This window comes from Entelurus aequoreus, linkage group LG01, assembly GCF_033978785.1.
Source record: "Entelurus aequoreus isolate RoL-2023_Sb linkage group LG01, RoL_Eaeq_v1.1, whole genome shotgun sequence".
Lineage (NCBI taxonomy): Eukaryota > Metazoa > Chordata > Actinopteri > Syngnathiformes > Syngnathidae > Entelurus > Entelurus aequoreus.
The window spans coordinates 7,591,691-7,618,244 of record NC_084731.1 but is presented as its reverse complement, the minus strand read 5'-3'; the positions used below and the strand labels follow the sequence as shown (position 1 = coordinate 7,618,244).

General features: G+C 36.7%; 1 protein-coding gene across 1 annotated transcript; it reads left to right on the top strand.

The window, feature by feature from the left end:
- Positions 1–3,140: 3,140 nt before the first annotated feature.
- LOC133647656 (tubulin alpha chain-like) lies at positions 3,141–24,869 on the top strand. Its single transcript, XM_062043352.1, has 4 exons — positions 3,141–3,273; positions 15,567–15,789; positions 20,535–20,683; positions 22,326–24,869. The coding sequence occupies exons 1-4, from the start codon at positions 3,271–3,273 to the stop codon at positions 23,298–23,300; spliced, it is 1,350 nt and encodes a 449-aa protein (XP_061899336.1). The 5' UTR covers positions 3,141–3,270; the 3' UTR covers positions 23,301–24,869.
- The last annotated feature ends 1,685 nt before the right edge of the window (positions 24,870–26,554 follow it).

Here is a 26,554-nt window from a genome sequence, read left to right as displayed (position 1 = left end):
GCCTCAAAACTTCTGGAACAAAGTCATTTGGAGTGATGGCTTTCTTCTGGCGACTCGACCATGCAGCCCATTTTTCTTCAAGTGCCTCCTTATTGTGCATCTTGAAACAGCAACACCACAATTTTATGTATGTATGTATGTATGTATATATATAGATGCAACATCTAAGTTAATGCTTATTTGCAAAAAAATATATGCGTTTTTCAGTGTGAACATTAAATATCTTGTCTTTGCAGTTGATTCTATATAAGTTGAAAAGGATGTGCAAATCATTGTATTCTGTTTTTATTTAAGAATTACACAATGTGCCAACTTCACTGGTTTTGGGTTTTGCACACACACATATATATATATATATATATATATATATATATATATATATATATATATATATATATATATATATATATATATATATATATATATATATATATATATATATACATATATATATATATATATATATATATATATATATATATATATACATAAAAATATATATATATATATATATATATATATATATATATATATATATATATATATATATATATATATATATATATATATATATATATATATATATATATATATATATATATATATATATATATATATATATATATATATATATATATATATATATATATATATATATATATATGTGTGTGTGTGTGTGTGTGTGTGTGTGTATTAGCGGCTGGCTGTAGCAACACAACCAGGAGGTCTTTGACTTGTATAGCAGACGCGCTATCCGACGCTAGCCGCCGACCGCACGGATGATCGGGTGATGTCCTTCGTCCTTTCGTCGATCGCTGGAACGCAAGTGAGCACGGGTGTTGATGAGCAGATGAGGGCTGGCTGGCGTAGGTGGATAGCTAATGTTTTTAGCATAGCTCTGTCTGTGAGGTCCCGTTGCTAAGTTAGCTTCAATGGCGTCGTTAGCAACAGCATTGTTAAGCTTCGCCAGGCTGGACAGCATTAACCGTGTAGTTACATGTCCATGGTTTAATAGTATTGTTGATTTTCTGTCTATCCTTCCAGTCAGGGGTTTATTTCTTTTGTTTCCATCTGCAGTTAAGCACGATGCTATCACGTTAGCTCCGTAGCTAAAGTGCTTCGCCGATGTATTGTCGTGGAGATAAAAGTCACTGTGAATGTCCATTTCGCGTTCTCGACTCTCATTTTCAAGAGGATATAGTATCCGAGGTGGTTTGAAATACAAATCCGTGATCCACAATAGAAAAAGGAGAAAGTGTGGAATCCAATGAGCCAGCTTGTACCTAAGTTACGGTCAGAGCGAAAAATGATACGTCCTGCACTGCACCCTAGTCCTTCACTCTTACGTTCCTCATCCACAAATCTTTCATCCTGGCTCAAATTAATGGGGCAATTGTCGCTTTCTCGGTCCGAAAGGCTCTTGCTGCTGGTGTAAACAATGGGGAAATGTGAGGACTCTCTGAAAAATTGTGGTGTGGCTGTTTCAAGATGCACAATAAGGAGGCACTTGAAGAAAAATGGGCTGCATGGTCGATCCGCCAGAAGAAAGCCATTTCTGCGCAAATGCCACAAAGTATCCCGCTTACATTACGCCAAACAGCACAGAGACAAGCCTCAAAACTTCTGGAACAAAGTAATTTGGAGTGATGGCTTTCTTCTGGCGAGTCGACCATGCAGCCCATTTTTCTTCAAGTGCCTCCTTATTGTGCATCTTGAAACAGCCACATCACAATTTTATGTATGTATGTATGTATGTATGTGTATATATAGATGTAACATCTAAGTTAATGCTTATTTGCAAAAAAATATATATAAGTTTTTCAGTGTGAACATTAAATATCTTGTCTTTGCAGTTTATTCTATATAAGTTGAAAAGGATGTGCAAATCATTGTATTCTGTTTTTATTTAAGAATTACACAATGTGCCAACTTCACTGGTTTTGGGTTTTGCACACACATATATATATATATATATATATATATATATATATATATATATATATATATATATATATATATATATATATATATATATATATATATATATACATATATATATATATATATACATATATATATACATATATACATATATACATATATATATATATATATATATATATATATATATATATATATATATATATATATATATATATAAAGGAGAAAGTGTGGAATCCAAAGAGCCAGCTTGTACCCAAAGACTATAAAAAAAAATGGGAGCCATTACCTCCCTGCTTGGCACTCAGCATCAAGGGTTAGAATTGGGGGTTAAATCACCAAAAATGATTCCCGGGCGCGGCACCGCTGCTGCCCACTGCTCCCCACTGCTCCCCACTGCTCCCCTCACCTCCCAGGGGGTGATCAAGGGGATGGGTCAAATGCAGAGGACAAATTTCACCACACCTCGTGTGTGTGTGACAATCATTGGTACTTTAACTGAACTTAACTTAAGTTACGGTCAGAGCGAAAAAAGATGCGTCCTGCACTGCACTCTAGTCCTTCACTCTCACGTTCCTCATACACAAATCTTTCATCCTGGCTCAAATTAATGGGGTAATCGTCGCTTTCTCGGTCCGAATCGCTCTAGCTGCGTTGAAAACAATAGGAAAATATGAGGAGGCGAAGAACTGACTACGTCACGCTACTTCCGGTACAGGCAAGGCTTTTTTTTTAATCAGCGAGCAAAAGTTGCGAACTTTATCGTCAATCTTCTCTACTAAATCCTTCCAGCAAAAACATGGCAATATCGCGAAATGATCAAGTACGACACATAGAATGGATCTGCTATCCCTTGTTTAAATAAAAACATTTCATTTCAGTAGGCCTTTGAATTAAAGCAGCCTAACACATAAAACCGGGACAGATCCGGGGCCCCTGGACCTTGAGTTTGACACAGGGCTAAGTTTTTGAGACTTTTATTAGTAGGTTGCACAGTGAAGTACATATTCCGTACAATTGACCACTAAATGGTAACACCCGAATAAGTTTTTCAACTTGTTTAAGTCATTCGAATATAAGTAATAGAGAATCAAGCTGTGAGTAAGCTCATAAAAAAAAGCAATCCAGGAAGCGCTCTCTGGCAAGTTTGAAAATGCAAGAACTGGCTCCACCTCCATTTCCTCCCCCTCCGCCAGTTATAAAAGTGTGTGTGTGTGTGAGACACCGATGCTTACTTCACTCACAGAGCTCTCATTACAGGCGCTGTGAGGACCACCAGACTTTCACTTCTTTTTTTTTTGCCCAAAAAAGGACCACCTAAACAGCAGAATGGTGAGTTTCTTTGTTGTTGTGGCGTGTGTGTGTGTGTGTGTGTGTGTGGTGTGATCCGGCCCAGCTTTGTTTCGGCCTCACGGGGCTGGGAATTTTGGAGTTTGAAAAGTTGTTAAGAGGACAGGAAGCAAAGTTGCGGCATGTGACTGCGCCTCCGGTTGAAGGTTAACACTTTCCATGTGGGCGCTGCATGGAGGCCTGCTGATGTGGCCTCTGCAGGCCTTGGCGGGCTATTTGTGTCCTTCGCCACCGGACCACGGAATTCTAAAGACCCGATCATGTCAACTAAATGTGCGCTGGAAAAGATCCGACGTCATGCAGAAAGGGTTTTTTTTTTCCAATTCAGTGTTTTGTGGAGGAAGGGCGCTGACCTCTGCCTTTTAGGCGGGATCCCAGTATGTCGCAAACGTTGGGGAAAGTTCGAAAGATAACGGTTGCACTTCCTTTTTTAGGCCGTTGAGGGACATTTTGGGTGTGGGGCGTGGAGTGATTGCTTTGGATTGAAGTTAGCATCTTTACTTTAATATGCATAGAGAAGCGGGTCGATCCAAACATCGATAGCACCGATACCAAAGGCAGTATAAGTACATTGAATAAATACTAAGCATTATGACATTTTTCAAATTTTTTAATTTTTTTTCCCTCTCTTTTTGTTCCGTTGTTGAAATTTGAATTTAGTAATGGGGAAAACCCCTTGAAAAGCAGCATCTCCTTTTTTTGAAGGGGGCCCAAAGACTTTTAAAATGAACACAATGCAGTACACTGCAAAAAGTGAAATCTAAGTAAGATGAAATATCTCAAATAAGGGTGATATTTGCTTATTTTCTGTCTGATAAGATAATTCTTCTCACTAAGCAGATTTGATGTTTGAGTGTTTTACTTGTTTTAAGTGTTTTAATGATCTCAGTAAGATATTACAGCTTGTTGCTGAGATTTGATGACCTATATTGAGTAAAACATGCTTGAAACTAGAATATCAACTGTTGCAAAGCTGTGTCATCAACACTCACAAGTAGAGATGTCCGATAATATCGGCCTGCCGATACATGCGTTAAAATGTAATATCGGAAATGATCGGTATCGGGGTTTTTTTATTATCGGTATCGGTTTTTTTTTTTGGTTTTTTTTTTTTTTTTATTAAATCCACATAAAAAACACAAGATACACTTACAATTAGTGCACCAACCCAAAAAACCTCCCTCCCCTATTTACACTCATTCACACAAAAGGGTTGTTTCTTTCTGTTATTAATATTCTGGTTCCTACATTATATATCAATATATATCAATACAGTCTGCAAGGGATACAGTCCGTAAGCACACATGATTGTGCGTGCTGCTGGTCCACTAATAGTACTAACCTTTAACAGTTAATTTTACTAATTTTCATTCATTACTAGTTTCTATGTAACTGTTTTTATATTGTTGTACTTTCTTTTTTATTCAAGAAAATGTTTTTAATTTATTTATCTTATTTTACTAATTTTTTTAAAAAGTACCTTATCTTCACCATACCTGGTTGTCCAAATTAGGCATAATAATGTGTTAATTCCACGACTGTATATATCGGTTGATATCGGTATCGGTTGATATCGGTATCGGTAATTAAAGAGTTGGACAATATCGGAATATCGGATATCGGCAAAAAGCCATTATCGGACATCCCTACTCACAAGTATAAAACTACTTTTTTAAAGTAATTATTTTTTACTTCAAGCATGAAAAAAAATCATGTCATTATGTCAAGATAATGGCACTAGCATTTACTTCATTTAAGAATATTTTTCAACATATTTTTTTTTGTATTACATTATTCACAAATAAATTAATTCTTGTTTTTTTTGGTTGCTTAATTGATTATACAGTGATTATTATCAATTTATAATATCAATATTTTAAATTGTTAAAAATATATAGAATTTTCCCTAGTTTAAAGAGCTATTTGCTTGTTTTTTTAGTCTTCAACTTTACAACATAATCTTATTTTAGCATGAGTATTTATATTTAGTGTTTAGTGTTATTTTCTGTCTGATAAGATAATTCTTCTCACTAAGCAGATTTGATGTTCGAGTGTTTTACTTGTTTTAAGTGTTTTGGTCCTAAATGATCTCAGTAAGATATTACAGCTTGTTGCTGAGATGTGATGACCTATATTGAGTAAAACATGCTTGAAACTAGAATATCAACTGTTGCAAAGCTGTGTCATCAACACTCACAAGTATAAAACTACTTTTTTAAAGTAATAATTTCTTACTTCAAGCGTGAAAAAAAAAAAATCATGTCATTATGTCAGGATAATGGCACTAGCATTTACTTCATTTAAGAATATCTTTCAACATGTTTTTTTGTAATACTTTATTCACAAATAAATTATTTTTGTTGTTGTTGGTTGCTTAATTGATTATACAGTGATTATTATCAATTTATAATATAAATATTTTAAATTGTTAAAAATATATAGAATTTTCCCTAGTTTAAAGAGCTATTTACTTATTTTTTTAGTCTTCAACTTTACAACATAATCTTATTTTAGCATGCATATTTATATTTATATTTAGTTTTTAGTGTTATTTTCTGTCTGATAAGATAATTCTTCTCACTAAGCAGATTTTATGTTAGAGTGTTTTACTTGTTTTAAGTGTTTTGGTCCTAAATGATCTCAGTAAGATATTACAGCTTGTTGCTGAGATTTGATGACCTATATTGAGTAAAACATGCTTGAAACTAGAATATCAACTGTTGCAAAGCTGTGTCATCAACACTCACAAGTATAAAACTACTTTTTTAAAGTAATCATTTCTTATTTCAAGCATGAAAAAAAAAATCATGATATCGAGCACATGTCATTATGTCAAGATAATTGCACTAGCATTTACCATTTACTTCATTTAAGAATATTTTTCAACATATTGAGCAAAAAGGTCTCCTTTTTTTCTACCAAGAAAAGTGCACTTGTTATTAGTGAGAATATACTTATTTTAAGATATTTTTGGGTTCATTGAGGTTAGGTAATTTGACTTGTTTTGGAAAGTCTTGACAAGCCGAATTTTTTTGTTCTATTGGCAGATAATTTTCCTTAGTTCAAATAAAATACCCCTAATTTATTTATTTATTTTTTCTTGTTTTTGAACACTGACTTTTTGCAGTGTACAACGTACACAACAAACAATTACGGACAATCATTAAAGACAATTTTGCTCAGATACCTCTCAGAATGTACAATATTTACAATAGAATAACATAAAATGCGTTAAAATATTGTTAAATTAATTTCCAATTGTTTATATTGTTACATGTATGTTTATTACATGTCATATGCACTAATAATAAATAAATAAAATGGACACAGGATAAAGATTTTAAACTAACAAAAAACCTGTGAGACAATGTCGTCTAAATATATAAAATACATTATTCACAAATAAATTCATTGTTTTTTTGTTGTTTGTTTTTTGGTTGCTTAAAGTCTTTGTGCTGTGTTTTATTTTGATTATACAGTGATTATTATCAATTTATAATATCAATATTCTAAATTGTTAAAAAAATTATAGAAATATCCTTAGTTTGCTCAGATACCTCTCAGAATTTACAATATTTACAATAGAATAACATATAATGCGGTAAAATATTGTTCAATTAATTTCCAATTGTTTATATTGTTACATGTATGTTTATTATATGTCATATGAACTAATAATAAATAAATAAAATGGACACAGGATAAAGATTTTAAACAAACAAAAAACCTGTGAGACAATGTAGTCTAATAATATAAAATACATTATTCACAAAAAAAATGTTTTTGGTTGCTTAAAGTCTTTGTGCTGTGTTTTATTTTGATTATACAGTAATTGTTATCAATTTATAATATTAATAATTTAAATTGTTAAAAAATTATAGAATTTTCCCTCGTTTAAAAAGCTATTTACTTATTTTTTTTGTCTTCGACTTTACAACATAATCTTATTTTAGCATGAATATTTATATTTAATGCTAAAATTGGGAAAAATAACTCTTTAAAATAACTCTTCAAAATAAAATCGTTTTCCAAAATATCCCGTGGATGCTTGATTTAGAAATCACAAGTTGAATAATGCTTGTTTTCAGAATAAAATACTTATTTCTATCCTAAAAGTCTGTATATATAAATCTTAATTTAGGAGTAAAATTAACTAGCTGCATGGACAGATAATTTCACTAGTGTTTAATCCCCCCCCCCCCCCCCCCCTTTAAAATCTAGCCTTTTATCTTAAATTTTGTCATATTTTAAATTGTTAAAGAATTATAGAATTTTCCTTAGTTTAAAGAGCTATTTACTTATTTTTTTAGTCTTCGACTTTACAACATAATCTTATTTTGGCATGAATATTTATATTTATATTTAGTGTTAAAATTGGGAAAAATAACTCTTCAAAATAAAATATTTTCGTTTTCCACACAGAAAATATCCCGTGGATGCTTAATTTAGAAATCAAAAGTTGAATAATGCTTGTTTTCAGAATAAAATACTTATTTCTATCCTAAAACTCTGGATATAGAAATCTTATTTAGGATGTATTACCGCGTAAAATTAACTAGCTGCATGGACAGATAATTTCACTAGTGTTTAATTTTTTTTTCTCCCTAAAATTTAGCATTTTATTTTACATCTTGTCAGGTTTTTTTTTATAATACATTATTCACAACTACATTAATAGATTTCTTTTTTTTTTGTTTGTTTGCTTAAAGTCTTTTTGCTGTGTTTTATTTTGATTATACAGTGATTATTATCAATTTATAATATAAATATTTTAAATTGTAAAAAAATTATAGAATTTTCCCTAGTTTAAAGAGCTATTTACTTGTTTTTTTAGTCTTCAACTTTACAACATAATCTTATTTTAGCATGAATATTTATATTTGTATTTAGTGTTAAAATTGGGGAAAAAACTCACTCACATAAAATATCCCGTGGATGATTAATTTAGAAATCACAAGTTGAATAATGCTTGTTTTCAGAATAAAATACTTATTTCTATCCTAAAACTCTGGATATAGAAATCTTATTTAGGATGTAGTACCGAGTAAAATTAATTAGCTGCATAGAATTGTCCCTAGTTTAAAGAGTTATTTACTTAATTTCAGTCTTCAACCTTACAACATAATCTATTTTAGCATGAATATTTATATTTATATTTAATGTTAAAATTGGGAAAAATAACTCACCCACATATAAAATATCCCGTGGATGCTTAATTTAGAAATCAAAAGTTGAATAATGCTTGTTTTCAGAATAAAATACATATTTCTATCCTAAAACTCTGGATATAGAAATCTTATTTAGGATGTATTACCGCGTAAAATTAACTAGCTGCATGGACAGATAATTTCACTGGTGTTTAATTATTTTTTTCTCCCTAAAATCTAGCATTTTATCTCACATTTTGTCAGGGTTTTTTTTGTAATACATTATTCACAAATAAATTAATTGATTTTTTTTTTTTGGTTGCTTGAAGTCTTTTTGCTGTGTTTTATTTTGATTATACAGTGATTATTATCCATTTATAATATCAATATTTTAAATTGTAAAAAAAAAATATAGAATTTTCCCTAGTTTAAAGAGCTATTTACTTATTTTTTTAGTCTTCAACTTTACAACATAATCTTATTTTAGCATGAATATTTATATTTAATGTTAAAATTGGGAAAAATAAGTCTTCAAAATGAAATATTTTCGTTTTCCACACAGAAAATATCCCGTGGATGCTTAATTTAGAAATCCCAAGTTGAATAATGCTGGTTTTCAGAATAAAATACTTATTTCTATCCTAAAACTCTAGATGTAAAAATCGTATTTAGGATGTATTACCGAGTAAAATTAACTAGCTGCATGGACAGATAATTTCACTAGTGTTAAATTTTTTCCCCCCTTAAAATCTAGCCTTTTATCTTAAAATTGTCAGGGTTTTTTTTTGCATTGCACAATACAACACTTATTTACAGTTTGTCATGTCCAAAGAGGATGAGAAGAAATAAGCAGAGTTTATTAAATTCTACCCCTCATATAATAATTATAGGCAAACTTACAAAGATATTCAAAATAGTACAGTAAGTAAAATGTATTGGTCATATTGGTGCCGTATAGTGGTTACTTGGTATCCAATCAACACTTCAATGTGCCGTATCGCCCACTATGCTGTGTTCAGTACAATGGCGTCTTCTTATAAAACAGGAAGAAGCTGCGATATCTACTTTCCTGCGTTGCAACGAGCAGCTGACGTATGAACGTTGCCACACCAGAGGGGAGGATGTCGTTTTACGAGCGCGAATGTGGACGATAATGGCGGCCATATGTAGGGCGAGTGCAGCGGGAATCACTCAAAATAGCTGAGCTGGCTGCTGGCTCCCAACTTAGCAACTCCCCCGGGAGAGGGTGCAAGGGGTCAAGGGTCAAGGCATAAATACATTTAAAAAATCAATACCGGTTTTAGCCAGGGCAGCTCCGTGGGAAAACACAATGAGCTCCATTGAGGACATGTTTTCTGGCTTGACAGAGAGAGAGAGAGCGAGAGGAATGTCACGACAACACAAATATTTCCGTGAGTCACGTCCCCTCCCCCTTCCGAGGGAATGAGGTCACGGTGGCCAAATATGCACAATGATTAGTTGTGGTGTTTGTGTTCTGAAGGCATAAACAACTGCTACATGAAGTGTCTGACTGGACGCTGTGTGCAATGAGCTTTGGCAGCAAAATGCTCGATAGTCTGCTTTAGGCCAAACTCCCGAAACGACGAGACCTGACTTGTTGCGGCGCGGCGTGCCCGCACTTTTCTTGTCTGCGCCCCCGCCCTGACTTTCAAAAGGAACTTGGAAATATTTGCACAGGGCGTGGAAGCACTTCCAGCACCATCGGCATATCTAGGTCAGGAGACCCACCGGTTTCTGCATGTCGGGATGTCAGAAGGTGTGACTATTTGCAGGCTGCGTGCAATCATTAGTAGGAGTATTGTTTTTCCCCACTACAACAGGGGGGGGCAATTATTTTTTACCGGGGGCCGCATGAGCAACCCGAGCACTGCTGGAGGGCCACATTGACAATATTTCAATTACATTTTGCTCAATATTATTTTTGATATATACCGTAAGATAAATAATAATAATAATAATAAAAATTATAATTATAATAATAATAATAATTAATAAATAATAATAATACTTTCCTGTAACCTAACTTAACTTTATACCAAAAGCACTGCTTTGGAAATCATTTGTACCCCTTTCAGAGATCACATTTAGTTCCCCTTAAACATCCTCATGTTGCACAATGAAATGTAAGCATAGGATGAAGTGTGCATTCCTGTAACTTTCTCTAGTAACAGCATTCCATGATTAATATCAATAAATTAACATTAATAATAAATGACAGTAGAATAAGCACACGTATGACTGAGGAGTCATAGTGTAACTTTGTGTGGTGTTTGAGTTGTCCGACTTTTTGTGTGGCTATAAACGCACCAGTGGTTTAGTGGTATGCGTGTTGGTGACAGATGACAAGTTGGTTTTGGCCTGGTTTGTACGGCAGAAAATGACTAGAAAATGACTGCGGGCCGCAGAATGCCCAGGTCTGCACTACAATAACACCAACAATAAAAACAATTAGAGTAGAGTTAACTTGATTAATCACACATTGTGTCATGTTACAGCAGTGGTTCTTAACCTTGTTGGAGGTACCCGAACCCCACCAGTTTCATATGCGCAGTCACCGAACCCTTCTTTAGTGAAAAATACAACTTTTTTTTTTTTTCAAATTCAAGAAAAAGTTGTGTGTTTTTTTTACTGGTGCACAAAATGAACCGTGCATGGACATCACCTTGCTCAAAGAACAAAACCAACACAGTGCATGAACTCACAACAAAGTACACACCTTACACACAGGGCCGGCCCGTGGCATAGGCCGTATAGGCAAATGCTAAGGGCGCCGTCCATCAGGGGGCGCCACGCCAGTGCCACAAATGTTGGAGGAAAAAAAAATTTAAAAAATAAAAAAAAGTTGGTACTATTATTTCTAAATACAAAAAATAATCCCACGTTAATTAAAATGCAAAGTAAAGCCTATTTAATAGAAATATTATTTGTTACAACATTACGCCCCCCTCCCTTCCCGTATCATGACTCTTTTTGGACGTCACCACATCAAAAAATCAACACAAGATGTCAAAACGGCCAAAACTGTCAGGTACCCAGGGAAGAAAAAAGAGAAAAGAAGAGGAGAAACGAGAAAAAGACAGAGGTTGCAGGTAGGTAACGTTAGCCTACATGAAATTATTTGTCTGTTACAGAATGTGATAGTAACCTGGCTTTTTAGCATTAAGCTAATGTTACATGATTCGGCAATTGCTAATCAATAAATAGCTAGTTCTGTTTTAACGTCGGGTTAATATTGTGGAGGGGGCTAAATTGTTATGGAAAATAATAATGTAACGTTAGGTAATTACAGTACTCCCACCTTACATTCCTCAGAGACATTTGTATTAGATCTTTTAAGCAGGTGTTTTTTGTTTACATTGTTATTGCCTTCTGGTTAGCTAATGTTTGCCCTGCAGGTAATAGTCACTTTTCCACCCCTTTATATATTAGGTATAGTTGTAAGCCTAGTTGTTAGAGTGCACATCATTAATGTTAATTAAGCAATATCACATGAGAGGGAATGCTGTTTTTTAATTTGAGCACTGCTGTGATTCGGTTAAAGATAATCATAACATAACATTCTCATATAATATGTTAATTTGCTTTCTTTAAGTAAAAAAAAAAAGGTCAAAGACAAAGCTATTCGGTTTCTTGTGAGTATATACACTTCACTGCCGATGTGGGGGGGGGGGGGGGGGGCGCCACCTAAAATCTTGCCTAGGGCGCCAGATTGGTTAGGGCCAGGCCTGCTTACACACATTACCATGAATTGATTAACGTGGACCCCGACTTAACCTTCCTCTTGTGTTAGCTTTCTGTTACCATCTCTTATGTTAACGGGTCGGTTTTGACCCATGTCTTAAATCAGCTGTAAAATACACTAAAAACTATTATCTATCATCCAATTTGTTTCTCATCTCTTGGTTACCTCGTTAGGCTTCCTTACCCATGAAAATATTGGTTTTAATATTTTTGGTGTGGGCCATTGGGCCTTTTTTTTGTCAGTATACCCCTCGATTTCAATTTAAAAAATGGTAAAATGAACCTCAAGAGAATATTATAAATAAATAAAAGGTTGTTCTGTTACCTGACTATTACTTAGGAGTATGAGAACACATCTCTTAAATAAATTTGTTTAATGTATTTTTTCATTTGAATCATTTTAAATTTAGTAACATCTATGGTGTTACGGGTCAATTTCGACCCATATATATTAACTTCAAGAAAAAGGCTAAAAATAATGTTTTTCAGCAACAGAACTTTAATACAAACACAAAATGAAAAGCAGAACAAGTCATAACACAAAATATAGATTTGCAAGGTCAAACAAACAACAACCAATCAAGCAAATCAAGTTAAGTTAAGTTAAAGTTAAAGTACCACTGATAGTCACACACACACTAGGTGTGGTGAAATGTGTCCTCTGCATTTGACCCATCCCCTTGTTCACCCCCTGGGAGGTGAGGGGAACAGTAGGCAGCAGTGGTGCCGCGCCCGTGAATAATTTTTGGTGATTTAACCCCCAATTCCAACCATTGATGCTGAGTGCCAAGCAGGGAGGTAATGGGTCCCATTTTTATAGTCTTTGGTATGAACTCCTCATCAGACTCATCAGATGTGTCTGTGTCTTCTGGATGATACTCCACATTGTCTTCCTCCTCAGAAACCTGTTCATCCGTATCACTATGCTGCTCTGTGTCCTCTCCCTCATTTTCACCAAAAATATTATCCAGAACTTCTCTCATTGTACATCTTTTTTTCATTTTTGCATGCTGCAAATTGGAGATGTGCACTCAGCAAGTCACTAACTGTATACTGAATTGACCTCACATGTATGGCATGCCCGTCTTTGTTTGTTTTTGTACTGGATAACCAGGTAAAATGAGAATCCCCTAAAGCTCACATGATTGGGAGAGGAGCTGGCTGTCAGTGTGTTCAGTTTTGGCTCTAGTTTTGGCTTTATAATCTTATTTTTATAAATGGGTCGAAACCGACCCTAACAACACCAAGGTCATAATTTCAACCAGAGCATTTTATAATTTAGTGAAAAAAAAAGAGTTTTATTTTGTTGAAATAGAGGTTCCTGACAAAGTCAAAAAGCCTTAATGCAAAAAAATAAATTTATGTGGTTCTTTTATGCATTTAAAAACTAAAACGGGTCGGTGCCGACCCTAACACAAGACGAAGGTTGACAAGTTGAAAAACGTATTCGGGTGTTACCATTTAGTGGTCAATTGTACGGAATATGTACTGTACTGTGTAAACTGTACTGTTTCATATAATGTATTCTCTTCCTTTGCAATCTGCTAGTAGAAGTTTCAATCGATCAATCAAACAACCTGCAAATCAGATGGAAAATTAGAGGGAACGTTGTTTGGGGGTATCCATAATACAAAGATAGGGAGAAGTTTTTATTTACACGATAAGTCGGATGTGTCTTTACCTCCGTGGCGGAGGCTCCGCCAAACCCCTGAGGCCGACTCACCGAACCCCTAGTGTTCGATCAAACCCAGCTTAAAGGCCTACTGAAATTATAATTTTTTTATTTAAACGGGGATAGCAGATCCATTCAATGTGTCATACTTGATCATTTCGCGATATTGCCATATTTTTGCTGAAAGGATTTAGTAGAGAACATCGACGATAAAGTTCGCAACTTTTGGTCGCTGATAAAAAAAAAGCCTTGCCTGTACCTGATGTTGCAGGTTGAAAGGCTCCTCACATTTGCCCATTGTTTACACCAGCAGCGAGAGCGATTCGGACAGAGAAAGCGCAGATTACCCCATTAATTTGAGCGAGGATGAAAGATTCGTGGATGAGGAACGTGAGAGTGAAGGACTAGAGTGCAGTGCAGGACGTATCTTTTTTCGCTTTGACCGTAACTTAGGTACAAGCTGGCTCATTGGATTCCACACTCTCTCCTTTTTCTATTGTGGATCACGGATTTGTATTTCAAACCACCTCGGATACTATATCCTCTTGAAAATGAGAGTCGAGAACGCGAAATGGACATTCACAGTGACTTTTATCTCCACGACACATCGGTGGAGCACTTTAGCTACGGAGCTAATGTGATAGCATCGTGCTTAAATGCAGATAGAAACAAAAGAAATAAGCCCCTGACTGGAAGGATAGAAAGAAGATCAACAATACTACTATCAGGAGACACCGAACCAAACACTGGACCTGTAACCACACGGTTAATGTTGTGCCACCTGTCGAAGCCTAGCAATGCTGTTGCTAACGATGCCATTGAAGCTAACTTAGCTACGAGACCTCAAAGAGCTATGCTAAAAACATTAGCTATCCACCTACGCCAGCCAGCCCTCATCTGCTCATCAACACCCGTGCTCACCTGCGTTCCAGCGATCGACGGTGCGAAAAAAGGACTTCAACCGATCACCGATGCGGTCGGCGGCTAGCATCGGATAGCGCGTCTGCTATCCACCTCAAAGTCCTCCTGGTTGTGTTGCTGCAGCCAGCCGCTAATACACCGATCCCACCTACAACTTTCTTCTTTGCAGTCTCCATTGTTCATTAAACAAATTGCAAAAGATTCACCAACACAGATGTCCAGAATACTGTGGAATTTTGCGATGAAAACAGAGCTTTTTGTATTGGATTCAATGGTGTCCGAATATTTCCGTTTCAACCATTGACGTCACGCGCATACGTCATCATACATAGACGTTTTCAACCGGAAGTTTAGCGGGAAATTTAAAATGTCACTTTATAAGTTAACCCGGCCGTATTGGCATGTGTTGCAATGTTAAGATGTCATCATTGATATATAAACTATCAGACTGTGTGGTCGCTAGTAGTGGCTTTCAGTCGGCCTTTAACTGTGGATGGTTACATGAAAGGTTGTTTGACGGTCAGTTCATCGGGTGGATGCATACGTCAGCGCAAAGATGAGTGAGGAGACTTCGACTGGTGTGCTCGCTGGCATATTTAACCTCAAAATACAGCCTGGAAGAACTTTAAGATACAACAGACAATAAAATTGCATTTGTGTCCATGTTTTTAAAAAAAATAATTTAAATCATGCAAGCGAGTAATAATCTTAATTGTGATTAATCTGATTAAAAAAATAAAATAAAATAATGCATCTGTCCTCTTTGCCCCCAGCGCGAGTGTATCTCCATCCATGTGGGCCAGGCTGGTGTCCAGATGGGCAACACCTGCTGGGAGCTGTACTGCCTGGAGCACGGCATCCAGCCCGACGGCCAAATGCCCAGCGACAAGCCCAAAGGAGGCCACGACGATTCCTTCACCACCTTCTTCAGTGAGACCGGCACGGGAAAGTATGTGCCCAGGGCCATCTTTGTCGACCTGGAGCCTACTGTCATTGGTGAGTTGGGGTATTAACCACGTCCGGTACAGTGGAACCCATTTCAGTCCATCCCCGTTTATGTCGACAACACATCTACAGTCGCGATCAAAAATGTACATACACTTGTAAAGAACATCATGTCATGGCTGTCTTGAGTTTCAAATCATTTCTACAACTCTTATTTTTTGTGATAGAGTGATTGGAGCACATACTTGTTGGTCACTATAAACATTCATGAAGTTTGCTTCTTTTATGAATTTATTATGGGTCTACTGAAAATGTGAGCAAATGTGCTGGGTCAAAAGTATACATACAGCAATGTTAATATTTGCTTACATGTCCCTTGGCAAGTTTCACTGCAATAAGGCGCTTTTGGTAGCCATCCACAAGCTTCTGCTTGACCACTTGACCACAAAATTTGTGCAGTTCAGCTAAATGTGTTGGTTTTCTGACATGGACTTGTTTCTTCAGCATTGTCCACACGTTTAAGTCGGGACTTTGGGAAGGCCATTCTAAAACCTTCATTCTAGCCTGATCCTTTACCACTTTTGACGTGTGTTTGGGGGTCATTGTCCTGTTGGAACACCCAACTGCGCCCAAGACCCAACATCCGGGCTGATGATTTTAGCTTGTCCTGAAGAATCCTCCTTTTTCATTGTCCTATTTAAAGCACCAGTTCCGTTGGCAGCAAAACAGGCCCAGAGCATAATACTACCACCACCATGCTTGACGGTAGGCATGGTGTTCCTGAGATTAAAGGCCTCACCTTTTCTCCTCCAAACATATTGCTGGGTATTGTGGCCAAACTGCTCCATTTTTGTTTCATCTGACCACAGAACTTTCCTCCAGAAGGTCTTATCTTTGTCTATGTGATGTCAGATGAAACAAAAATCTAGTTGTTTGGCCACAATACCCAGCAATGAAAAAGGAGGATTACCTCCAAATTCTTCAAGACAACCTAAAATCATCAGCCCGGAGGTTGGGTCTTCGGCGCAGTTGGGTGTTCCAACAGGACAATGACCCCAAACACACGTCAAAAGTGGTAAAGGAATGGCTAAATCAGGCTAGAATTAAGGTTTTAGAATGGCCTTCTCAAAGTCCGGACTTAAACCCCATTGAGAACATGTGGACAATGCTGAAGAAACAAGTCCATGTCATAAAACCAACACATTTTGCTGAATTGCACCAATTTTGCCAAGAGGAGTGGTCAAAAATTCCAGCAGAAGCTTGTGGATGGCTACCAAAAGTGGCTTATTGCAGTGAAACTTGCCAAGGGACATGTAAGCAAATATTAACATTGCTGTATGTCAGGGGTGTCCAAACTTTTTCCACTGAGGGCCGCACACTGAAAAATCAAAGCAAACGGGGGCCATTTTGATATTTTTTTATTTTAAAAACCAATACAATATATGTATAAAAAATATACATTTAGGCCTCCACTCAAGCGTGATCCCGGGGACCCCAAAGGGTTTTGGTAAAAAAAAAATATAAAAAATGTGTCATTATTCAGTATTATTATTTTTATTATTATTCAAGTTTTAAATCCCTAGATCAACATTAGGTCCATCTGTCAATATAAAGTTTTTAAAGATTTAAGTCATATGCTCTTTTTGTCAAAGAAAACCCATTTTTTTTATAGAAAAAAACACAAAATATGCAATATTTTCACCCAATAACATTTTTAAGTGGAATATTTGAGATTATATAATAATTGGAGCCTTAAAAAGGTCAACAACTCATAACACTATTGATTTTAATTCATTATTATTTTCTGAGCGATGACACTTAAAAAAAAAATCACACAAAAATTATTGGGGAACCAAAAGGGTCCTACTCATTAAAGTGTTAAAAAATAAATTACACAATAATCTCGAGATCAACTTCAGATCCATCCGTCAATTATAAGTTGTATTTTTGTTTATGTTTTTTGTTTGTTCGTTTTAGGCCCTTCTTTAAAAAAAAAAAAAACTGCAACATTTTTTATATGGCAAACACAAAATATGCAACATTTTCCCAAAAAAATATCTCAAAGTGCAATTTTTAATGTGAAGTAATTGGAGCCTTGGATAGGTCAATAATTCATAATAACATTGATTTTCATTCTTTTTTTCTTTTTTTTTAAAGAAAGAAACAGCCTGCATGGCAGCTTTGTGTTATTAGAGTAAACATTGCAACATTTTCTTGTTACATTTCACCTGTTTGGTCTTTAAATACCACTTTTTATGTTTTTAATTTTTTAAATCGTATTTTAAAATGGGCCGTGGGGCCGTTAAAAACTGACCTGCGGGCCGCAAATGGCCCCCTGGCCGCACTTTGGACATTGCTGCTGTATGTATACTTTTGACCCAGCACATTTGCTCACATTTTCAGTAGACCCATAATAAATTCATAAAAGAACCAAACTTCATTAATGTTTTTTGTGACCAACAAGTACACTACCGTTCAAAAGTTTGGGGTCACCCAAACAATTTTGTGGAATAGCCTTCATTTCTAAGAACAAGAATAGACTGTCGAGTTTCAGATGAAAGTTCTCTTTTTCTGGCCATTTTGAGCGTTTAATTGACCCCACAAATGTGATGCTCCAGAAACTCAATCTGCTCAAAGGAAGGTCAGTTTTGTAGCTTCTGTAACGAGCTAAACTGTTTTCAGATGTGTGAACATGATTGCACAAGGGTTTTCTAATCATCAATTAGCCTTCTGAGCCAATGAGCAAACACATTGTACCATTAGAACACTGGAGTGATAGTTGCTGGAAATGGGCCTCTATACACCTATGTAGATATTGCACCAAAAACCAGACATTTGCAGCTAGAATAGTCATTTACCACATTAGCAATGTATAGAGCAGGGGTCACCAACGCGGTGCCCGTGGGCACCAGGTAGCCCGTAAGGACCAGATGAGTAGCCCGCTGGCCTGTTCTGAAAATAGCTCAAATAGCAGCCCTTACCAGTGAGCTGCCTCTATTTTTTCAAATTTTATTTATTTACTAGCAAGCTGGTCTCGCTTTGCCCGACATTTTTAATTCTAAGAGAGACAAAACTCAAATAGAATTTGAAAATCCAAGAAAATATTTTAAAGACTTGGTCTTCACTTGTTTAAATAAATTCATTATTTGTTTTACTTTGCCTCTTATAATTTTCAGAGAGACAATTTTAGAGAAAAAATACAACCTTAAAAATGATTTTAGGATTTTTAAACACATATACCTTTTTACCTTTTAAATTACTTCCTCTTCTTTCCTGACAATTTAAATCAATGTTCAAGTAATTTTTTTTATTTTTTATTGTAAAGAATAATAAATACATTTGAATTTAATTCTTCATTTTAGCTTCTGTTTTTTCGACGAAGAATATTTGTGAAATATTTCTTCAAACTTATTATGATTAAAATTATTCTGGCAAATCTAGAAAATCTGTAGAATCAAATTTAAATCTTATTTCAAAGTCTTTTGAATTTCTTTTAAAATTTTTGTTCTGGAAAATCTAGAAGACATAATGATTTGTCTTTGTTAGAAATATAGCTTGGTCCAATTTGTTATATATTCTAACAAAGTACAGATTAGATTTTAACCTATTTAAAACATGTCATCCAAATTCTAAAATTAATCTTAATCAGGAAAAATTACTAATGATGTTCCATAAATTATTTTTTTTATTTTTTCAAAAAGATTCGAATTAGCTAGTTTTTCTCTTCTTTTTTTCGGTTGAATTTTGAATTTTAAGAGTCGAAATTGAAGATAAACTATGTTTCAAAATTTTATTGTCATTTTTTTCGTGTTTTCTCCTCTTTTAAACCGTTCAGTTAAGTGTAAATATCATTAATTATTAATAATAACATAGAGTTAAAGGTAAATTGAGTAAATTGGCTATTTTCGGCAATTTATCTAAGTGTGTATCAAACTGGTAGCCCTTCGCATTAATCAGTACCCAAGAAGTAGCTCTTGCTTTCAAAAAGGTTGGTGACCCCTGGTATAGAGTGTATTTCTTTAAAGTTAAGACTAGTTTAAAGTTATCTTCATTGAAAAGTACAGTGCTTTTCCTTCAAAAATAAGGACATTTCAATGTGACCCCAAACTTTTGAACAGTAGTGTATGTGCTCCAATCACTCTATCACAAAAAAATAAGAGTTTTAGAAATGATTGGAAACTCAAGACATTATGTTCTTTACAAGTGTATGTAAACTTTTGACCGCGACTGTATGTCAAGGTACCGTCCACCGCGTGTTTATTATTCCTAAAAAAAGTGCCCGATTAGGTCAAGATCAACATTCATCCTGGATGTAAAATCTGAGACCCAGACAGGTAATTTCTATTGAAAAAATGGTCTGTTTATGTCGACAACCCGTCTATGTCGTAAGATTATCAAGTCCCAGTCCACCATGTTCTTACTATTATGCAACTCCACCTAATTGGTCCAAAAAATATTTCTGCAAATCAATGATTATAATCTGCAAATATTATATATATATATAACGTTGCTTTGTAGAAGTCGGAATGCGTCGAGGATGGTTTGTCGTGACCCCAATATGCAGAGCACAGCGGGAGACGGCGTGCAGGTAAAATGGTATGCAATGATTAAACCAAAAATGAACAAAAGGGAAAGGAAAAGGCACTGAAGCTTAGGGATGGCTTATGCAAAACAAAAGCAAAACTGAACTTGCGACAAGGTAAACAAAAACTGAATGCTGGACGACAGCAAAGACTGAGTGGCTGCACAGGACAAAATACTTACTGTACTCCTCTCATGCTGATGTCCTCTTCCAGATGAGGTTCGCACGGGAACGTATCGCCAGCTCTTTCACCCGGAGCAACTCATCTCTGGGAAGGAAGATGCTGCCAACAACTATGCCCGCGGCCACTACACCGTTGGAAAGGAGCACATCGACTCTGTCCTCAACAGGATCCGCAAGCTGGTGAGAATTATCCACAGAACGTACCCAGGGGAGCAAATTCAGTACTTTTATAGGTACAGACCGGAGTCGGTTTGTACTACCGGGTACCAATTTTTCGTTAAATCATACGGTGCCGTATTTCAATGCCTTTGTTGCTTCGATATAATGTTGTGATTTTCCATGCCAGCAAAGCAAGAAGAAGATGCTCAAATGTACACTAGGGCTCCGCTTTTTAAAAATGCGCTAGATTGATGGATTGGATTTGTTATAAACATGCTAAAGGTTACCATTAGTCATTTCACATGGCAATTTCAACACCTCGGATTTTAGTAATCAAAACTAAAACTACCATGCACGTTACAATCAAACAGTTAGTGTGTAATAGGTACACCATAAACACTTTGTAGGGCTCAACAAAAGAAAAGACAGGCTCATTCAACTTAATGGCAAAGACTACTTTCTGCTAAGGCAACACAGCGTAGTCTATACACTACTGCCATCGAACTACTATAAATAGTGCAGTAGAATACTTGCAAACGAGACACAGCAGTATGAGAAAACAAGAAAACAAGATAACAAATGGTTCCACGGTTCTCGCCCGGAAAAGGGTGGAGTGCTATCTCCGGGTTGGGGAGGAGACCCTGCCCCAAGTGGAGGAGTTCAAGTACCTCGGAGTCTTGTTCACGAGTGAGGGAGGAGTGGATCGTGAGATGCGGTGTGGCATCTTCAGTAATGCGGACGCTGTATCGATCCGTTGTGGTGAAGAAGGAGCTGAGCCGGAAGGCAAAGCTCTCAATTTACCGGTCGATCTACGTTCCCACCCTCACCTATGGTCATGAGGTTTGGGTTATGACCGAAAGGACAAGATCACGGGTACAAGCGGCCGAAACGAGTTTCCTCCGCCGGGTGTCGGGGCTCTCCCTTAGAGATAGGGTGAGAAGCTCTGCCATCCGGGAGGAGCTCAAAGTAAAGCCGTTGCTCCTCCACATGGAGAGGAGCCAGATGAGGTGGTTCGGGCATCTGGTCAGGATGCCACAAGAACGCCTCCGTAGGGAGGTGTTTAGGGCACGTCCAACCAGTCGGAGGCCACGGGGAAGACCCAGGACACGTTGGGAAGACTATGTCTACCGGCTGGCCCCGGGAACGCCACGGGATCCCCCGGCAGGAGCTGGATGAAGTGGCTGGGGAGAGGGAAGTCTGGGCTTCCCTGGCCTCCCTGGGCTTCCCACAACGAGGTCCTCGGCTCAGATCCCACATCAGGGCAAGAAAAAAACTCAACCCAATGGGGTCGATATTTGTATCGATCTGCCCACCCGTTCAAGAGCTCTAGCTTAGCAGTTTGCTATGCTTTTTTGTATCCTCCAACGGTGTGTATAGTAACATGTTTAGCTATTCCTTGTCCTCTAGTGATAATGGTACTCGTAAGGAAAACTGTATATTTGGCACCGTAGAGGTGAGGATTAGTGATTCAAAAGCTGCAGGGACATTAGCCACTACTCGTTAGCCAAGACGCTACACTGCGTTGAGGACACCATAGTTCGCATGTCACTGTCAAATTTGCGGGCCACATTTAGAATGTGTCATTATAAGTATTAAAAGCTCTATCGTCAACCAAAATAATATATCGTCCTTGTAGAACACTTAGCATATCTTCTTCTTTCAGTCGGACCAGTGCGTTGGTCTCCAAGGGTTCCTGGTGTTCCATTCCTTTGGAGGAGGAACCGGTTCCGGCTTCACGTCTCTTCTGATGGAGCGTCTCTCCGTTGACTTCGGCAAGAAGTCCAAGCTGGAGTTCGCCATCTATCCGGCCCCTCAGGTGTCCACCGCCGTGGTGGAGCCGTACAACTCCATCCTGACCACGCACACCACCTTGGAGCACTCCGACTGCGCCTTCATGGTGGACAACGAGGCCATCTATGACATCTGCCGTAGGAACCTGGACATAGAGCGTCCGTCATACACCAACCTGAATCGGCTAATCAGTCAGATTGTCTCTTCAATCACGGCCTCGCTGCGCTTCGACGGCGCCCTGAATGTGGACTTGACAGAGTTCCAGACCAACCTGGTGCCCTACCCGCGCATCCACTTCCCTCTGGCAACCTACGCCCCCGTCATCTCAGCAGAGAAAGCGTACCACGAGCAGCTCACCGTAGCGGAGATCACCAATGCCTGCTTCGAGCCCGCCAATCAGATGGTGAAATGCGACCCTCGCCACGGCAAGTACATGGCGTGCTGCCTGCTGTACCGCGGCGACGTGGTGCCCAAAGATGTCAACGTGGCGATTAGCAACATCAAAACAAAGCGCTCCATCCAGTTTGTGGACTGGTGTCCCACCGGCTTCAAGGTGGGCATCAACTACCAGCCCCCCACTGCAGTTCCCGGTGGAGACCTGGCCAAGGTCCAGAGGGCCGTGTGCATGCTGAGCAACACCACGGCCATCGCCGAAGCCTGGGCTCGACTGGACCACAAGTTTGACCTGATGTACGCCAAGAGGGCCTTCGTGCACTGGTACGTCGGCGAGGGGATGGAAGAGGGAGAGTTCTCCGAAGCCAGAGAAGACATGGCCGCCCTGGAGAAGGACTACGAGGAGGTGGGCGTCGACTCGCTGGACGAAGACGAAGAGGGCGAGGAGTATTAAAGCAGGAAATGGAACCTATGTTTGTGGACTGAGCAGCTTCTTTGGCGATACAGAACCCGTTTATGTCGACCAACTCACCGAGTCGTAGTATGACTACAAAGTGCCATACATGGTGGCCCATTTTTTTGGAGATCACTTTTCTACAAAAATATATATATATAAGTCAGGGGTGTCAAACTCATTTTAGCTCAGGGGCCGCATGGAGGAAAATCCATGGTAAAATCATGGCATGATAACTTAAAAATAAAACCAACTTCAGATTGTTTTCTTTCTGAAAATGTACATTTTACAAATAATTCTCTTGGCAAAACACTTCAAGTTAGTTGAAAATTCTGAGGAAAAGAATTGGTGCGGTTTAAAAAACAGTCTCAGTGTATTTACAAAGGCATTAAACTTCAAGCAATTCCTGTTTATTGTTTAGGAAAGGAGTGTTTCCTCAAACCGCTGCATTGGTGACACCCGCAACTGCCACAACACATTCATTCATCATCATTCGAATATTGCAATTACAATATAAGCACCATAATTATCAAAATGATGCCATAGCTGACATCAAGGTAACATAACTACAAACTTAACCAATGTGAACATGGTAGATTTAAGCATACAATAAAACAGAACAAACAACAAATGTAGAAAACACACATTTTTACAATGGAGTTCAGGGTGTGCAACTCGCTTTCAACCAAGTGCGAGCGCTGCGGAGAACTAACTACTACGAAGATGACGGTCATGTCGACTAAAGCCTTTGCATCTTACCGTTTCCTTATGTTATCCATTGAGTGGATAATTTACAAGGAAAGAAGGTATTGTGCGTCGATACTGCATCAGTCTGCCGCCATCTGCTGCCAGCCACAGCAGGAGCAGCTGATTGATTAAAGAGTGTCATGTGTGAAAATTTTGCTATTGCAACATCTAGTGGACACATTTAGAACCGCAGTTTCCTTCAATAAAAAAAAATTGCAGCTCATTTTTATACTTGGCAAACTCATCTTGCAGGCCACGGGCCGGATTAAACCTGTTGGCGGGCCTGATATGGCCCACGGGCCCGTGTGTTTGACACCCCTGACATACGTCCATTTACTTTGCCATGTTAACTTCCTAATTATCAAACAACAACCACAGTGAAGTCCTGCTCAGTGCAACGTAAGCTTCAAAATAAAAGCACGACAGTAACAACCTGGATTCGACAACAAAACTCAACATAATGCACCCAGTACCAAATGTTGTTTGTGTCAAAAACATGCAACAAAACATAACTATAAATAAAATACCTGCAAAAAGAAAACTATAAAGTTAGGAAGACATGTCAACGGACGCCCTTTAAAAAAATCATAGCTATTCCTATTCGACATGTCTGGTAAAGTCCCAAATGTGGCTAGATTGGGTTTGGGTCATGTCGACATAAACAAGTTTTACTGTATCATACATTTTAAGGCAGGTATGTGGTTGGTGAGCTAATAAACACTGACGTTAATGCTGTGTAAAAATGTGCAAGAGCTATCATGTTTGCTTTTCTGTAGGTTGACGTGTTTGTGTCTTCTTTTTCGAATAATATGTTTACAAACACCAGTGTCGCTGTTTGTGTGCTTACTGTTTCAATTTAAATATTCATCTTTGTCGTATTTACCGGTAATCTATTTTTTTTTTAAATTTGAATACACATTAGCAGAAAGAAAACAAAATATTGAGTGTTACTTTCGATCATATTCACGTTTTACAGAGTATTTTTTTAAATAAATAAAATAAATAATAAATTAATTAATTAATTAAATAATAAATACATCGTTTTTTTAATAAATGTAATTTTGAACTCATTCAACAATTATAATGCATTAAGTAGTTATATTATAGTTTGTATTTATATATTTATATTGACGTATTTGTCAATATAAAAAAATAAATAAATGAATTAATTATTTAAATAAATTAATAATAAATACATCGTTTTTTTAATACATGTAATTTTGAACTCATTCAACAATTATAATGCATTAAGTAGTTTTGTTATAGTTTTTATTTATATATTTATATTGACGTATTTGTCACAATAGCTAAATGCTAAAAAGCCACTCAATAAATGTCAATGTTTTAATTGTTTTTGGAATTGACAAGTCTTTTGTAAAGAAAAAAAGTACATTTCAATATGTACAAAAAATTGTCATTATTTTCAAATATTAAACACATTTAGCATTAACCCCCCAAAATAACATACTGCAACTTCACACATATCGTTAACATTGATTAGTGATATTTTAAAGTAATTTAAATTTAAGTACCAATGGGTTCTTTAAATAGGGAAACATGTAAATAAGTCCATAAAATGTTTACTAAAGAGGTTGTCATGGCAACCCCTCTCCACAGTCTTCCCCATCGCCATCAATTTTGTGTCCTGTTACATTAAATATGGCGTACACTGCTGAACAAAATGGCGGGAAAAAAATTGTACTTGAATTAACACAAGTTGTACAGTTTATAAACCATTTTGGACTTTTTATTTCTATGACATGTGTTGATTTATCAACTGGTAACAATAAAACACTTAATGAAACGTACGCACATCACAAATAATGAGAGGCTTCTTCAGTCCAGGGCAGGGGTCACCAACGTGGTGCCCGTGGGCACCAGGTAGCCCGTAAGGACCAGATGAGTCGCCCGCTGGCTTGCTCTAAAAATAGCTCAAATAGCAGCACTTACCAGTGAGCTGCCTCTATTTTTTAAATTGTATTTATTTACTAGCAAGCTGGTCTCGCTTTGCTCGACATTTTTAATTCTAAGAGAGACAAAACTCAAATAGAGTTTGAAAATCCAAGAAAATATTTTAAAGACTTGGTCTTCACTTGTTTAAATAAATTCATTATTTTTTTTACTTTGCTTCTTATAACTTTCAGAAAGACAATTTTAGAGAAAAAACACATATACCTTTTTACCTTTTAAATTCCTTCCTCTTCTTTCCTGACAATTTAAATCAATGCTCAAGTAAATTTATTTTTTTTATTGTAAAGAATAATAAATACATTTTAATTTAATTCTTCATTTTAGCTTCTGTTTTTTCGACAAAGAATATTTGTGAAATATTTCTTCAAACTTATTATGATTAAAATTTAATAAAATATTCTGGCAAATCTAGAAAATCTGTAGAATCAAATTTAAATCTTATTTCAAAGTCTTTTGAATTTCTTTTAAAATTTTTGTTCTGAAAAATCTAGAAGAAATAATGATTTGTCTCTGTTAGAAATATAGCTTGGTCCAAT

Bases quoted from the DNA above. Each gene is read 5' to 3' on its own strand.
- LOC133647656 (XM_062043352.1), top strand. The intron at 15,790-20,534 runs GTGAGTTGGGGT...GTCCTCTTCCAG, and splicing joins CCTGGAGCCTACTGTCATTG to ATGAGGTTCGCACGGGAACG. The intron at 20,684-22,325 runs GTGAGAATTATC...TTCTTCTTTCAG, and splicing joins TCAACAGGATCCGCAAGCTG to TCGGACCAGTGCGTTGGTCT.